This window comes from Delphinus delphis, chromosome 2 (genome assembly GCF_949987515.2).
Source record: "Delphinus delphis chromosome 2, mDelDel1.2, whole genome shotgun sequence".
Lineage (NCBI taxonomy): Eukaryota > Metazoa > Chordata > Mammalia > Artiodactyla > Delphinidae > Delphinus > Delphinus delphis.
The window spans coordinates 160,666,537-160,683,273 of NC_082684.1; the positions used below are offsets into that span (position 1 = coordinate 160,666,537).

The following is a 16,737-nucleotide window of genomic DNA, read 5'->3' on the forward strand; positions in this document are numbered from 1 at the left end:
ACTGACCCTTTCAACCTTGCTAGTCCTATCAGAGAAGCAAGGCAGGGCCCGAGTGTTCTTTGGGGTCACAGAGTGTTAAGTCTTGACCCCTGCTCCTTAGCTGAGCGCAGGACAATATATGTGTTTCTATTTTTAAAATACATTTGTATCTTGATGGTATCTCTTGAGACTGTCAGAAGTGAGGTCTGTAACTGCAGGTCTCTTTGACCTTATCACATGTTTGACTCAACTCACTAGTAATAGTGTCTGTTTAATGATTCTTTTAAGAAGTTGGAATTTTATTAATATCTGACTGCTACCCTCAAGAGTATATATAGGCACAAAAACTCCCTGCAGTTCCATTTTACAAAGAATTCTCATATGTGGAGGTGATTTTCGAAATGATAGAGAATAGAGACAGAAGATGGGTTTCACATTTAATGCCCAAGGGAGAAAAGCCACCCGCAGACACACATCCAGGAATCCAGCAACTAAGGCTCACAGAGAGAGAAGAATCCAGATGAAAGCGCTGTGAGACTTATTTTAAGAAATTGTCTAATGACAGATTCAGGGTTTTGAATAGGAAACAGTATTTGGTATTCAAGATTTCTCAAATAAAGGAAGAAAGGTAGCTCTGGCCCTTGAAAAGCTAATCTGAATCGCAAAGGCTGAGCTGACTTTACAGGAAAAGTGTGAAAGACTTCTGAATGTGCTTCCCTTGTACTGTCTTTTATCTGAAGATACTACAAGTTGTTCACCCCCGAAATAAGCCCATGCTCTGAGTCGTGATGCTAAAGATAACTGTTGAGCTTTTAAAAAATACATGGACTGTCTAATATCTTAAAATCTATTTCAGTTTGTTATTAGTTACAAAGTCGATCTTCTACCGAATTGTAGTACTTGCCCGGTAAAACTTTCTAAGAGAGGATCAGTCCAATTCAACCTGTCTATTATCTGGAGAACAGGTAAGCAGACAACTTGATCCTCTTTTATCTGAACATTCAGGAGTAAATATTTCAAGAATCAAACAGTTTCTATCCCCATGAATGACCTAAATAAGTATTTCAGAACTTTTACTTTTGTAACTGAAAGTAACCAGTATCTGTTATGTTTTCTATTTCTATTTGTCTCGTATATCACTGCTGCAATCATTTTATACTAAATATTGTAATGAATCTCTTACTCTGAAAGCATCTCTTTCAGGTAAATACTGATAAGACAGTCTTTCACATAAAATGAGCTCAAGTTTTTTTAGTCCATTTGCAAATCACAAATTCCAGATTTAATTATATCCCAAGGGGACAACCTGAGGAGCCAAAAGAACTGACATAATTGGATCAAATTGTGTAATCAAAAGCAAATGATATGGTTATTAAACCTAATGAAATGACTTCCCAGCATTTAATTCATTTCTCTGACTCAAGAAATTTTAGTAATAAGTAAGTGTGTTGAAAGGGATACTCTGAACGATCACCCTTCCTAAACAGTCCTTTTCTCCAAGACTGTTTTTGGTTGAAAAATTTCTGAAAGTTACACATTAGAACAGATAGTTGTTATCTTCTGGGACGCGAGTGAAAGGAGAGGTGGCAGGAGGTGACATCTGGGTCCTTATTAAACCCAGGAAGAAAGCAGTGAAATGGGCAAATGCTTTTATAAAGTAATGATCTCTTGTATTACCACCTCCATTTTACATAAAGTGAAAACAAACCGTAATTGGTAATAGCTATATGACATCTAAAGGATTACTATCACTAGTTTATAAAGATTTTGTTGAAATTCATAGAAAAAAATAGGCTTCTGATAAATAGATGAGTGAGATGAGTTGATAAATCAACTACATATTTTACTTATGTAGTAGGCAGTGTTCCAAGCATTTTATGTTAATTAACTCATTTGATCCTCATAGAAACTCAGTAGATAGTATTATTCTTCCCAGTTTATAAATGAGTTAACTAAGGCAGAGAAGTTATATAATTTGTCAAAATCATTCTGCGTGGAGATTCTGTTTTTAACCACCAGGCTAAAGTGCCATACCAAACATAACACATGTTTATTGGTTTAAATTAGTGTATTTGTTTAATGTCTTAATTTTTGTTTAGCATTTGTATCAGATCCCAGGCATTAAGGGCAATGCAGCAATACATAGCTAATTAGCTTTATTAATGTTAACCTCTACGTTTATTATAAACTTTTGAACCATGATTTTATTTATTTATTTATTTATTTATTTATTTATTTATTTATTTATTTATTGTGGTACGCGGGCCTCTCACTGTTGTGGCCTCTCCCGTTGTGGAGCACAGGCTCCGGACACGCAGGCTCAGCAGCCATGGCTCAGGGGCCCAGCCGCTCCGCGGCATGTGGGATCTTCCCGGACCGGGGCACGAACCCATGTCCCCTGCATCGGCAGACGGACTCTCAACCACTGTGCCACCAGGGAAGCCCTGAACCATGATTTTAAATTGAGCATTCAGTCTAATCATCATTGCCATGTACCTTGTGTCAAAATATAATAGGTTTTGTTTTGTTTGAGAGAATACAATCTCTTGATCCCCAGAAAATCTACCAATTAGCTTTTGCTTCATTGAACTTAACTAGAAAATTGAGTGAAAACGAGATTTTTATTTTTGTTTTGAAAGCTACTTACTTTATCGAAGCCATTTACTGGTTTCAAGTAAGTTGATGACTGCATTTCATTTGTGAAGTTATGAGATTGCATTGGAAAATAATAAACCAGTGCAAACTCTAATAGGTGTTTAGAATGGATTTTGTTATAGGACCCATGTGTTGCTCTTTACTTGCTTATTAACAATTTAAAATAATGAGGTGTAGAACTTTGGGAACTACAGAATGATTTTTAATAAGCCCTTCAAAATTAATAATGGTAAAGTATGTATTTATCATCAAGGAAAAAGGGTAAAATATATACATCTTGGTCCCCGTTGGAAGCCATGTGAGGTTTTTGTGGGCCACAGAGCCCAATGGTGAACTTGCCTAGCTGTGACTCTTCTTCACTCTTTATTCTTTCTTTAATTTTTAATTTAAATTTCTTCTAATTTTTTGATATGGCATGTTACCAGTCTTTTGCTATTCTTCTGCCATTCAGACACTACACCAAATCATTGGTTTTTAAAAAAAAATCTCTCTGCTTGATTTCTAGGACTGATTCAATATGATATACATCATTATCAATGACCAGTTCCATCTTTTTACTTCCCTATAACGTTCTGTTTTCTTTCTAGATCCTTGATTCTTTGAAAAGTCACTTTTCAGAGAAATTATAAAGCAGCGATATTATGTGATAAAAAGTACTTTATGAAAGTTTTGTAGCGTTTTATTAAAAAATAAAAGTAACCTTTCTTTATTTCTAAAAGATTTTATGCTCATTGTAAAAATACTTAATGTTATAGAGACACAGTAAAAAATCACTGTTACCCAGATGTAACAGCTGGTAAGATTTCCTGATGTTCATTATTTATGTTTCTCCTAAAATGAAAATTCACACACAAAAATATTTTAATAGTAATTCTCGCTCTATGAAAGTTCATTTATTATATGTTCAGAGTTTAATATTTTTTACAACATAAATTTTATTTTATTTTCATTTCTCACAGGCCCTAGCCCTGACTAACTAGTTAGCTAGGGTCACATCAGTACTGAATAGTTCTGGGTTACTCTTCCCTGAGTGAAACAGAGTGAAAAAACATGGTGAAACTGAAGAACCACAGGCCATGGTGCTGTTTTCAAAATCCCAGGGCTGCTGCTGCAGAGAAATCTGAAATCTTTTCTAGGCCTAATTTCTTCATAATAAGAAGTCCTACCTTGTTGTGAGGATTAAGTGAAAGATTGTATATGTAGTTTGTGGTGTGTTATAGATGTTTAGTAAAATTGGTTCTTTTTCTTTTTCCTAAAAATTTTGTTTTAATATGTAAGGTACTTTGCATGTAGTGATAGCCATGAGTCAATCCCAGCAAGTTTATGAGATAGGGAAGTCGTATTTCCTTTATTTGGATTAAGAAAGTGGGGCTCGGTGGGATGAGTAATACATGGCAGAGGCAGGCCTCATACCCAGGTTGGTTGTTCATTACCCCCGTGCACGTACTGGTTGGATCCAGTACATTTCTATATATAATCTCATGTAGAGCATTCAGTAAACTTTATTAAAGAATGCTTTGCAAGGCTTCGCTCGTGGTGCAGTGGTTAAGAATCCACCTGCCAACACAGGAGACACGGGTTCGAGCCCTGGTCTGGGAAGATACCACGTGCCGAGGAACAACTAAGCCCACGTGCCACGACTACTGAGCCTGCGCTTTAGAGCCCGTGCGCCACAACTACTGAGCCTGCACTCTAGAGCCCGTGCTCGGCAACAAGAGAAGCCACTGCAATGAGAAGCCTGCGCACCACAATGAAGAGTAGCCCCCGCACGCAGCAATGAGGACGCAGCACAGCCAAAAATAAAAGAATAAATAAATAAATAAATAAATAAATTTAAAAAAAAAAGAATGCTTTGAGTGTCAACAACACAGCTCTGTTATCCAAGCTATGTTGTGCTCAGAGAGCTGGAAGCTTGTCACATGGTTACATGGCTCACTTATATTTGGAAAAAAGATTTGCACAAAATTCATTTAAAAAAATCCCATATGCTTTGTTTTTTGAAATATGTTTAAGGGTTGTGTTGTTAAGGATTAAATTGAGGTTGTATTGAGGACTAAAGAAGTGGGTTCTTTAGTAATTGGCACGTCAGAAGTCCTCGGTATATACTAGCAATTATCATTTTATTGTTAATTAAAATTTGTGAAGTTTAAAAGTTGTGTCTTGCCTTTTTAAGAAGTGATTTGTACTTATCTGTAGCAAGAAATATTTGTTTAGATTTTTTCTTAACGATCTAAATAAAAGTTTAATTACTTCAGTTTCTCCATTAACAAATCAGTGGTTAATTCTGAAATCATTTTTAAGCTAAGGAGAAATCGAGTTTTTGAAAGAAAATATTTATAAGTGGTTTTTTAAAAAATAAGTCTGAACAAGTATTGTTTACTTACCCATGTATTACTTATTTCACCCCAAAGGTAAAGCATTTTAAAATATCACCTCAGTAAGGTTTAAAACGTTCTTGTTAGGCATGATTGGTCCGATGACAAGATCAGTACATTTCAACAATCCATATGTCAGAGTATTTTTTTCAGTAATGTTCAAAAGAAAACCAATGGGTATTAGTCTCATAAGGAAGCCACACCTGAACCAGATTGATTAGGCTGATTAAAATCATGTCATGATTAAAATCAGTGTACCTAATGGGTACATTTGGCCATTGGTGTGTGGTAGGGAAACTGAGCAGTGTAGAGGTACTTCCTGCAAAACGAATGGCCTCCGTATTGTTGAAATGGTGATAGTGGTCACGTCTTCGGGATAAAACTCTAATAATCTATGAGAAGCGGGCTTACATTTTGGAACTAAATTTCAAGATTCCACTGTGCATGTAACAGGTGCAAAGATACATACTATTTGCTGTTCTCTGTGGTTAGATAGCTTCATAAATCAGCGCCATCTGTTCTTCTTCTCAAAGACTCTTCTCTTGCCTTGGGTTGTGTGGAGTCATGTTGTGTATGTTTCAAGACAGGAAATGTTTCATTTCTGTGGTAAAGGAAAATTTCATGGACTGTGTTCAGGACTATGTTTGCCATTCCATTTGATCAGTATTAGCTTGAGATGAGAATGTTAGGTATCCGGTTGAGGGCATGCAGCTCACATATAACATTCAATATCACAGGTACTGAATACTTCTTCCTTTAATCCAAAATTACTTGGTGTTGAGCTCTGGGTTCTGTGGAGCAAGTGTATATTATAATGAACTGCACTGTCTCTAAAGGTATAACAGCTATTAATTTCCCTCTATAATATAATACAAGAAGATATTTTTATTCTAAAAAGTCTTGTTTATTATCTCATCTGTTCTTAAGAGTATTTGAATTCTTGTTTTTATATAAATGTTTTTTACTCTAGTAGAATATAATGATCTTTAAGTAAAATTATATTACACATTTCCTGATTTTATTTCTTTAGAAGTTTGCTCTAGATTTATCATTTTCAGTTGTGAAATTCCCCTCCCCCCCCAAATGTTTTCAGTTGTTTTCCACATATGATGGAAAATTATTTTTCCCTGGCGATTTGGCCAATTAATCAAGTAGTGGAAACCTTAACACAAGAGCCTTCTGGAATCCAATTTGTGATACTTAGAGGACTTGGAAACAGATTCCCCTTGGAATTTGTTTTCCACCATATGTGATCCCCCCCAAAAGTGGTTTAATTCATGCTGTCAACATTCAAATAAATATTTTCTCTGGGGTGCTATGATTCACTAATAGTTAATGTCTCACATTAAATTCAGAAAATTTTGCAATTCTAAAATTCTAAAAAGGTGACAGATCATTTTGTTGAGCATTAGTGTAGCAATATAACTGAACCAGTCAAATTATTTTACTCTAAAAAATAATAATAACCACACTTGAGGAAGAATATTGTAAATTTGTTTCCCAGGGTATCATCGGAACTTTCGTTTCTTTTCTTGCTTCCTAAACATAAAAATCAAAGTCAGGTATGCAGGAAATTTGCGTACACAAGTATAACCTAAGTTTTTAAAAAACATTTTAAAATGATTAAATTATTCCTTAAAATTGTAGGCTTTTCTTTAAAGTAGTAACTATTCAAACTGTTTAGATCCTTGGAACCCAAGAGTTTGAATGTTGACATGCAGGTGATTGCTTTCTGGGTGAAGTCTTATTACGTTCCATAAGGCAGACAGTGTGCTTTTGCTTTCCTTGTTTGGTAAACAAACCAGTTACAAAGCTTGTCCTCTTAATACTTTATATGCGTGATGGAGGCAGGATTCAGATTTTAAGTGTTCTAATTACAGATCCTGTACTATCTTGCAATGACATCCACTTTAGTATTTGGATATCATTAAAAAGAAATCTGTGACTGTAGAGAAGATATATAGTGCTCATTAGGAAAAAATACAACTAGATAATTTTTGAAATTAAAAAGGTAATTAGAGGTTTAGCCAAATTTGGTTTTCTTAAAGACATAGTTCGTGTGAGTGCTTGTGATTTCAGAATATATCATCCATTGGTCCTTCAAGGACTTTTTCAATTGAAGGTGTGTCTTTATATTGTTAATATTATGGAAGAGAGGAAGAGTATTAATTTTTATGAGAAGCAGAGAACAAATAGGTTCACATGAAGCTTTTATCACCATTTGTCTAATACAAGTTTCTAACCTGATCTAAAACTCACTCTTCTCACGCAAGCTTATCAAATATTCATTTTTCTCTCACCTTTTTCTCTTCTTTGACTACTTGTCTCCTCCATCTTAAAAAAAATTGCTTAGATCAATATTTTACAGTAGATAAAAGGTTAACAAAATCTTTTCCCCCTCTGCATGAGAATGTAAACTTTGGTGGGTTTTTTTCTGGCTCCCTTTTTCTGGAAACCTGTTAGTTTCCGTAAACTATCTTTGTATGGTAATTAAATTATTTTGATTGGTAATTTGCATCTAGACTCGAAAAACTGTAACTAGCTGACAAACAGCTGTCCCTATGGCGGTGTCATGAGACATACTGGCTTCTCTGAGACAGGAGGCTCCCAAGCCAGGGTAGCGCTTTGCATCCAGCCCATGTGAGTCTCTTCCCCCCGCACCTGAGCTGTCATCTGGGGGACACACAGGAAGAGACCCTGGACATCTTCAAGGATGGCTCCTGCCAAGGACAAAAGCGGGCCACTGCCTTGCTGGCAAGTTGGGTTTCCTGCCTTTTATCCTTTGCAGTAAATCTGATGCCAGGTGGCATTTGGGGGTCTTGAGAGTCTGGATGTTGAGGTGGATCTAAGAGCCTCTCTTGGTGGGTATTTCAAGTATGTAGTCAGAATAAAATTACATGTATCATGCTGGAAGGCGTTTCATGAGAAAACTAGCAGTCTCTGTGTTCTCCTCCCCTGTGTTCCCCCAGCCCCTCTCCCCAGAGGCAGCAGCTCCCAATTTATGCAGACGTTGGTTCTGCTATTTACTTCCATGTTTCTGAATAAAATATGTATGTTGCTCTTTCCTGGTTACCAGTTATTGACATCTGTGGACTTGCCATTTATGGAAGATGGGTTTTTTCCTTTTATGCCACTTTCACTTTCCCCATCCCCATCCTCTCAGTATTGTTACATGAAAAGTCCAAGTGAAATCAGTAGCCATTGTCACATTGTATGGTGATGTAAGAACTGCTCACTGCACAACCAGGTAGGTACTCGGATTACATGTCCTTTCCTACACATTTCCCTTTGTTGTGCTTGGAGCTAATTGCTTTGACTTTAAAAAAAATTTGTTTTATTTTCTCTATACGTATCTTTAATTCCCCTCCCCCCGTTCTCTATCAGGTCTGTCAAAATGTTTCCCATGGAGATTGACTTCCCAGACCTCTCCATCCTGCTGCTCTAATCTGAACTTGTTTCTGCTTCTCTGGACTGTCACCATATTCTGGGACTTTCCTTGGGTTTTGTCCATTGTTTTATTGAATTTTCTGGATTTTGCTGGAGCACATCCCAAAATAGCTTTATGTGGAAGGGTCCATGGGAAGTAAAGACTTTGCACGTCTGAGAGGTTTTTTGAATTTTCACACTTGCTTTTTTTGTTTGGCTGGGCATATTGTTCCACATTGAAAAATTAGTTTTTCCTTGATATAGAAGGTATGACTCTTTTATCTAGTACAATTTAATGTTACCATTCAAGAGACATTGTTATTGTAGAGCATTTGTTAATTGTATTCCCAGTTTTAGTATGCTAGTGATCATATAAATGCTACCACTTGGCAATGCTCAGATTAAACTCTGTTGCTGGGAGATAAGTCTCCATGGTTCTCTTGCATTTTTGTACATCTTGAGAATAAAGGCCTTTGTTCCGGACTCTTCTTTCAGCAATGTGTTGAAAGAAGCCTTGGAAGATAGGCATAGTGTCTCTCTCCAAAGCAGTGGGCAGCCATGCTCACTGCCTATGTAAAAGGTTCGAGTTCCCTGGGCTTATGTTTCTTCTGTGTGGGCCCCTGAGAATTTTAGCTTAGGAATCAGTGCATAAAAGGATGAGGCTCTGGCTAACGCTGTTGCTGTAATGAACTGTCCTTTGTCTCCGACCCGGGAGTCTCGCGTCCTCTGTGACATCCATGAAGCTATGGCAGGCTCACTACGAGCTTTCAAGTAGGGTGAAATCATAGACCCTTCATGGTTCTTCACATCTATTTTATCTTGAAAATTTCCTCAACTAACAACCCATGGTGTTTTCTTTTTCCCACCATTTACTGGATTGTATACAGCATTTGTTGTTTATATTTTTTAATATGTTTTCTCATTCCGGAGGCCTTTTATGATGAAAGCACGTTGTATACAACAAAGTGCAACAAATGTCGGGTTTTATGCAACTTTATAAGATGCAGGTGATACAGTTTGTAATTAACTGAGTAGCTAATATGTTTAATATTAAATTTTACTGCAAGGCACAAGGTATGTATGGACAAATATATATTCTCAAAATATTTTATAGCTGTGTAACATTACCCTAAAACAATTACTAAGGTATGTTTTATATGTCATATATTTATTGTTTATTTCTCTTTTCAGCAACAGCTAACATTTATTGTCTATTACCATGTGTCAGGTATTATGTTATGATTGTGACGTGGATTATCTTACTTACTCCTCTCAATAGTCCTACAAAGAAGATGCTTCTATTGTTCCTAGCTTATAGAAGAAGGGATAGAGATGCAAAAGGGGTGTATAACTTTCCTAAGGATATAAAATTGGCGGATGGCGCACTTAGTGTTCACATCTCCGTTTGTTTAATTTTCTAATCTGAACTCTTAACCACTATACTCTGCTGTAAAATGGAGAGAAGGTAAAGGACAAAAAGTACATTGACTCACCTGAAATATTTTTTAACACTATGTAGCTTAAATTGATACTCTAGACCTTCCATCTTGATTTGACGTACATAGTAACTGAGCTTCATTTATTATGGTTATGGTGGAATTCAGTGTATAACTCCTACTAAAAGTGACTATGTTCAGCTGCAGCTTTAAAAAGTACAGAACAACAAAATAAAGCAATATAGGAGCTGATCTGCACACATCCAGACACTGTGGTTCCCACAGCAATTGCAGCCCAGCCTCAGGGCGGTGAATTTTGCAAAATAACTGAACACCATATGCAGCTACGTGAAATAATATTCTGCATGCTCTTGGGGACCTGATAATGGCCACTGTGGGAACAATGAATGTGTCAATTATCAGTTACTGTTTCATCACTGTAGTTTGGGGTGTTTCATTTATGTGGCCATTTCACAGTGCCACATAGCTGTTTCTGTTGGTTATACATCATGGTGGTGTTTCAGCGGTGTTTACATCACTAATGAATCCTGAAACAAAATGTCTTTAACCCATAAGACTGTTTGTATGTTTTCCACCTGATTTATATAAATACAATCACACTTCTCTCCTCCCTACCCCCACTCCCAATGGAAAAGCATAATTTGGGGAGTTCTTGTTTACATGAAGTGTGGTTCTTAGGCAGGTTCAAGATGCTGGTTCACCTTTGACATGTATTATGTGCTGGTGCTTAAAAGAGTAGGTGACTAAGAACTACATTTTAGAACCTCGCAGAACACGGGGTCATCAGTCTTCAAGCAGCTTGACTTCATGCAGTGCCTTGCGATTGAGGATGCACGGAGCCTATCTAAACGCAGAGAGACACTCGGTGCATTCAGCTTCTTATTTTGGTAGATTCTCAGAGGAAATGTCAGTTGGGCATTACCAGCTGCCCTGCCTTGCCTTCATATTGCTTCAATAATTTGAAATATTGTTTGATGCTGTGTCTTGAACCTATAACCTTTGCTTATCATGTTGTTGATTGATGTCTCTGTTGATGGTGTATATATTTCTACTATGAGTCTGTTAAATACATGGTTAAACATATACAGTTTTTCTCTAATGGTAGACTCTCATTAGGTGGTTTAGTGAAGTTCACATATAAACTCACTGTTATCAAATTTATACAGTAGAAAAGGTGAACCTAACAAATTGTACGTGTACATAAATTATGCACATTGTGGATCCAAGGCGAAACCCTCACGAGCCTCTTAGCCACTGTGTTTGGAGATTCGGAGTCTTTTCTGAATATTCTAATTTGGATAATAGGACCATTGATATCATCAGGCATGTTTATCCTTATTCAAATGATCCTGCAAAGCCAATGTCACTGTTAGTGAACTGCTTAGTGAAAAGACAGTGGCCAAGATTATAAAGTAAGGCATATTCTTGGGTGACATTTCATTTACTTTTATGAACCATCACATTTATTCCACGTGCACCTTTTGAAGCACCAGCATGCTTACCCAATTTCTGCAGCATGTTGGAATATAATTTTTACAAACTGTTGCCTTTCTAAAAGGAAGACTACAATGGTGGTTACTGGGGTTGGTTTTCTTACTCTTTGTGCCTTTCCCGGCACTGGGTCCATTGTAACAGAAGTAAACACAAGTGGTTCTTCATGGCTAAGATCTTTTTTTTTTTTTTTTGCGGTATGCGGGCCTCTCACTGTTGTGGCCTCTCCCGTTGCGGAGCACAGGCTCCGGACGCGCAGGCTCAGAGGCCATGGCTCACGGGCCCAGCCACTCCACAGCATGTGGGATCCTCCTGGACCTGGGCACGAACCCGTGTCCCCTGCATCGGCAGGCGGACTCTCAACCACTGCGCCACCAGGGAAGCCCTCATGGCTAAGATCTTAATGCCTTTACCTCTAAATGATCAGTCGATTGGCCTAGGGTAACTTTATGTGAGATTTCACAGGGTGAAGTATCTAAGTCTAGGATTGTGCTTACTTGATGTTCGTTTTGACAAGGTGTGTTAATAGGAACTGGGGAACTGACAAGAGGACTGAAGATTTTGCTAGTTGTTAAGGTTTATAATGATCTCAACTGTTTGGATTAGTATAAATGTTAACCATGCATCCCCAGTGTAATGTACATTTATTAGTTTATTATAACATTGTAGTAATATATAATTACTTCCTAAAACATACACCGAAAGGTGAAATAAAAATGATAAGAGGGTTAATATAAGTTCTAATGTTTTCTTTCCGTATTGCAGTGGCATCTTGTTCACCCCCTAAGATGTACTAACTCAGGAGACTGTTGCTTTAAAATGTAGCTTTTCACATGTACAAACCCATCTTATCATTAAAGGTCATCCTTGCTAGAGGAGAGATATTGTTAACATTATCATAACGCCTCTTAGAGTCCAGTTTTATTCAGTTTCCTTTCATTCACTGCATAAGAATGAACCTGACTCAGAGTCTGCTTCTCTTTGTGTTGCGCCCTCTCTAGGATAAGGATGGCACAGAGGAAGACAGCAGCCGTGTTGAGCCCGTGGGGCACGCCGACACTGGTGTGGAGAACGTACCCAGCTTTTCTCTGGAGTAAGTTACTGACATTTTCAACTAACCCTGTAATATCCATGTAGCTTCACTGATAGCAGCAAATATTCCGAAAGCATATGGCATGCGTTATGTTTGTGCTTAGTTAAAACATGCCTTGCATTGGTTTGTTTTCCAAAGAGCATCTTTCATCTATTGAGTTAATGATCTAATGTAAGAACTATAGCATGGAAATTCCCATGTACCTGCTCTGAGTTTCATGCCTTGGCAAATACTATTAAATTATAATATAAAATAGTATTTGATTGAAAAAAGTCTGTTATGTTCACAGCACTGTAACTGTTTTCAGATTGCTTTTGTATGTCAGTATTTTGGTCATTTGTTTGTTCTTCAACTTTGCTAAATTAAAAAAGAAATTGTGGACATAATTTACTTGAAAAACTAGTTGAATCATGTAAGCATTACTCATTTTAGTGTATATTTTTTTGATTTGAAGAAATAGAATCTCTCAAGATATTTGATAAAAAATTACAGGTTAGGGATCTTGAACATGATTTAAAGTGTAAAAGGTCGAAGAAAAACTTCCATATATTGTCACAACTTTACAACTATCTTAAATAATGGCAGGTTTGAATGGAAGATGTTCTCAAGACTTCTTCTAAGTTACCTTAGAGCAGGGAGGGCAGTCATTCTAAATTTTTTCTTTGATTTTGGGTAAAAGTTGGGGTCCCGATATTAATAATTAAACTCTTAATTTTGTCTTTTCTTGGTCTTCCAAGGAAGGGCTATAAGAACTTTCTCAGTGAGATTAAACAGGCTTCGAATCAGATTATGTCTGGCTATTCAGCAGCCAGCATTCTCTAAGTATTTACACACTTAAGAAACACTTGCACTGTGATAGTTCTTTTGAGAAAGAATATAAAGTAAAATAAATGTATTAAAGTTACCATACTAGTTGGCAAACCATCTTAGTTGACAAACCAGTCATTAAATACGTGTTCAAATGGTATGAACAGTATCTCAAATAGGATTTTAGGAAATTCTAAGAAAATAGAAAAAAATTAAATATCCATTTAAATAGTATTACTTTAGTAAATATGTTGGCAATATGACAAAATTTCAATTTTGTCCTAATTAGTGTGTGTGATTGAATCTATATACATAGAAATACAGTCGTAGCATTGGCATTTTCCATTGCATAAAAACTATATCATGATCTTGGTCAAGTCCATTGGTAATCACTTATGGTTGTCCAGATTGCTTAAAACTAGATATGTAATTGAAATAGTATTTCCAAATATTGATTGTTAGATCAGGACTGCTTAGGTTTCTGTGCAGTACTCACACCCACAGAAATACCTACAAAGAAAGTGGAATCTCATTGAAATGGCGTAGAAAATTTACATTCTCCAGATTATACCAATTGCATTAAACTCGGGCTTTTGATATTAATATGAAAGTACTGTAGTTATGTGGTAGAAGTAACTTCATGTTACTTCATATAAATAGCTTAAAGACTTTAGAGTTCAATTACAAACACCCTTGGGACAATCATTTGATTTTTTACGGGTATCCCGTGGGGTCGCATTGCCTGCATATGCAGTGAGCTTACAGCAAGTAGGATGGCGACCTTCCGTGGAGCTCTGAGGTGGGAAGTAAGGGTGGCTGTATCCCATCTGGATTGCCACCTCCCGGGGCAAAGCTTTGACCTTATTGGACTTTTGCGGGAGGGGATCAATGATGTGACATGTGTAGGAGCACTTTGTAAATTATAAAGTGCTGTGCAGCTGACGCATCTTTATCCCATTAATCTTTGTAGTCCTTGAATAGATATTAGGATGGGAAACTTCCAGTAGAAGTCTAGAGATTTGATCACAAAAGGTATACGTGGACTACACAGAAGAGTGTGGTCCGAGAGCAGCGGTGCTGTGTCATTTTGAATGTAGCTATCTCTGATGATTGCTCCCCCCTCCCCACGCCATGCCATCAGACTAGTGTGCAGGTATGTAGAGTTGAATGTGCCCTCATCGCCATGCTTCTACTCCAGAACGTGTATGTATATGTGTGTGTGCCTGGTGGGATTTTTCGTTTTGTCCTCCTTTGTTGTTTATTGTGCGTCTGTGTCATTGCGGTTTTGTGTTTGGTTTGGTTTGAGTTTCGGTTTGTGATGGTCCATGTTCATGCTCCCTCATTCATCATATTGTCTCACAGTGATATGGTAAAGCTCGTACAAGTCCCCAACGATGGAGGGCCTCTGGGAATCCATGTAGTGCCTTTCAGTGCTCGAGGCGGCAGGTAACGTATCTTGCAGGTTTTTAATTGAATCATAATGTGGAGTGTTTTATCTTCATTTATGCTCAGATATAGAGTGATGTTGACTTAGCATATGCTTAATAGAAGGCTTTTCATTTGGGGGCCACTGCATTATAATCACAGAAAGCACTTAGGCTGATGAAGAAATCGGGCATTTAAATTATCCTAATAATTTTATCGTTCATCACATCCATGCAAATTGATGATAGCCTTTAGAGCCAGAACTCCAGCTGAATGTGCAAAGGTAAGGGAGAGCTTAAAGCAATTTTCTGGAAAAAATGTATCCAATAAAAATTATCTAGATAACATAGAAAATGATTCATTTAAAATTTGCTTTTATGTTTATTTAGTTCTTAAATTTTATATGATTTTTATGATTATGTTTGAAATGTTTTTAAGTTAGACAAACTATAGATTTATTTTCTACTGTGTGACTTGTGTCTCCTTCTCCTCAATCTGCCCACTCAAATATCAAAATTTTGTACTATTTGTTAGTATGACTTCATTACTTCATAGAACATATATCCTTAAAAACGTCAAATGTTATATGAGTTTCTTTTATCCTGCTGCTTTCTTTTTGTGAAAGAATTAGTGTATGTTTGCTTTTATATGTTTTCAAATACTATGAACTGAATTTGCAACTAATCAAATGTTTGATGAGCCTCCATCATCCACAAGTGAAATGCTGCCTCCTTCCCCATGGAGGGGGGGGCATTAGCCTTTGAAGTTTACTTCCATCCCCTCTTATTTACCCATCTAATTATTACCCAAATGAAACATATTTATGAACTATTTGGCTTCTTAGTTTGAACTTCTTTCTTTTATTGTTATCATTTTATCGATCTTTTAACTTCTTTTACACTGGGAGAAGAAAAGGGGGAGCTGGAAAGTCACCTTAGGCCAGTGACCAAGAACAGGAACATAGTTTCAACCCTTGTCAAGGAATTCCAAGCGTCCAGTATATTGTGAGAGATGGAGGAAACATCAGTTACAAGCATGTGATTGAGTTGTCTACTTAATCGTTCAAAATAAGTATTTGAACAATTGTACTGCCTTCCCGGTATATGTTCCTGACAGTATCGAGTCCAGATTTCATGTCTTTGGTAAAGCACATGCTTTATGGAAGGTCTGGAAGCTGACACTGTGATTTACGTAGAACTCTGCTGGACTACGAGGCTTGAATGTGAGCGTTGTATCTAACAAGATGTGAAATTCACCTTGAATTGGGGATGGGGGGGGTGTTACATTCACAGAGTTATGACTGCTTTCACTTTCTTCCTTCCTTTTTTTTAAAACTCTGGAGAAATGTCACTGAAATGTCTTCAAAGGACTTTCAGTTAAATAAGCTTAGTTGTTTTCAAAATGGCCCTTGCCTTTATCTCCTTTAAAAATTATAATTTTAAGTGATCTCAGAAGTTAAACCCTTTTTCCATTTATTTCATGAGTAGAAAGATATGAGAAGAGGGTAGAATGCATGGATGATAGCCTCCCGGTATTAGTGTGCCTTTAACTGTTTGTGGAATATAAGTCATCGCAAATGAGATTTAATCGTGTATGTACCAGCTTTAAACCAGTATTTCAATTACAAACGTTATTTTCTGTCATTTATTACACACTTCCTACGTCAGTGTGAAAGGATATTAGGATGAAATAGGTTAAAAAGCCTTAAGCAAAAGAAGTATAAGGTAGAAAAAGAAATCTACTGCAGATTAATTCAGTGGAAGGCATTTCACAAAATCGACCACAGTTACTGGTTACCATGGCGTTTCGTTTCGATATACAGAACACATTCAAGGAGACAAGGATCCCTGTACAGAACTAGAAGGTGTTTTATAGCTGAGTCATTTTTAATCCCTGTTGATGTGGAAACTTAATGAGGAATCTCCTGTGCAGCTTCCCTATACAAGGGACAAAGAGATTAAGAAAATGAGATTCTTTATAAATCCTTTCCTGGCGTTACTAGTTTTCATACTGGGAAACAGAACAGAAT

At 36.9% G+C, this 16,737-nt stretch overlaps 1 protein-coding gene across 20 annotated transcripts in view; it reads left to right on the plus strand.

The window, feature by feature from the left end:
* PARD3 (par-3 family cell polarity regulator) overlaps positions 1-16,737 on the plus strand; it is a 642,797-nt gene that overhangs the window by 335,724 nt on the left and 290,336 nt on the right. For all 20 annotated transcript variants that reach the window (XM_060006131.1, XM_060006137.1, XM_060006132.1 and 17 more), the window contains 2 exons: positions 12,385-12,476; positions 14,646-14,729. In XM_060006131.1, the coding sequence (XP_059862114.1) occupies positions 12,385-12,476; positions 14,646-14,729 (176 nt within the window). The remainder of the gene's footprint in view (positions 1-12,384; positions 12,477-14,645; positions 14,730-16,737) is intronic.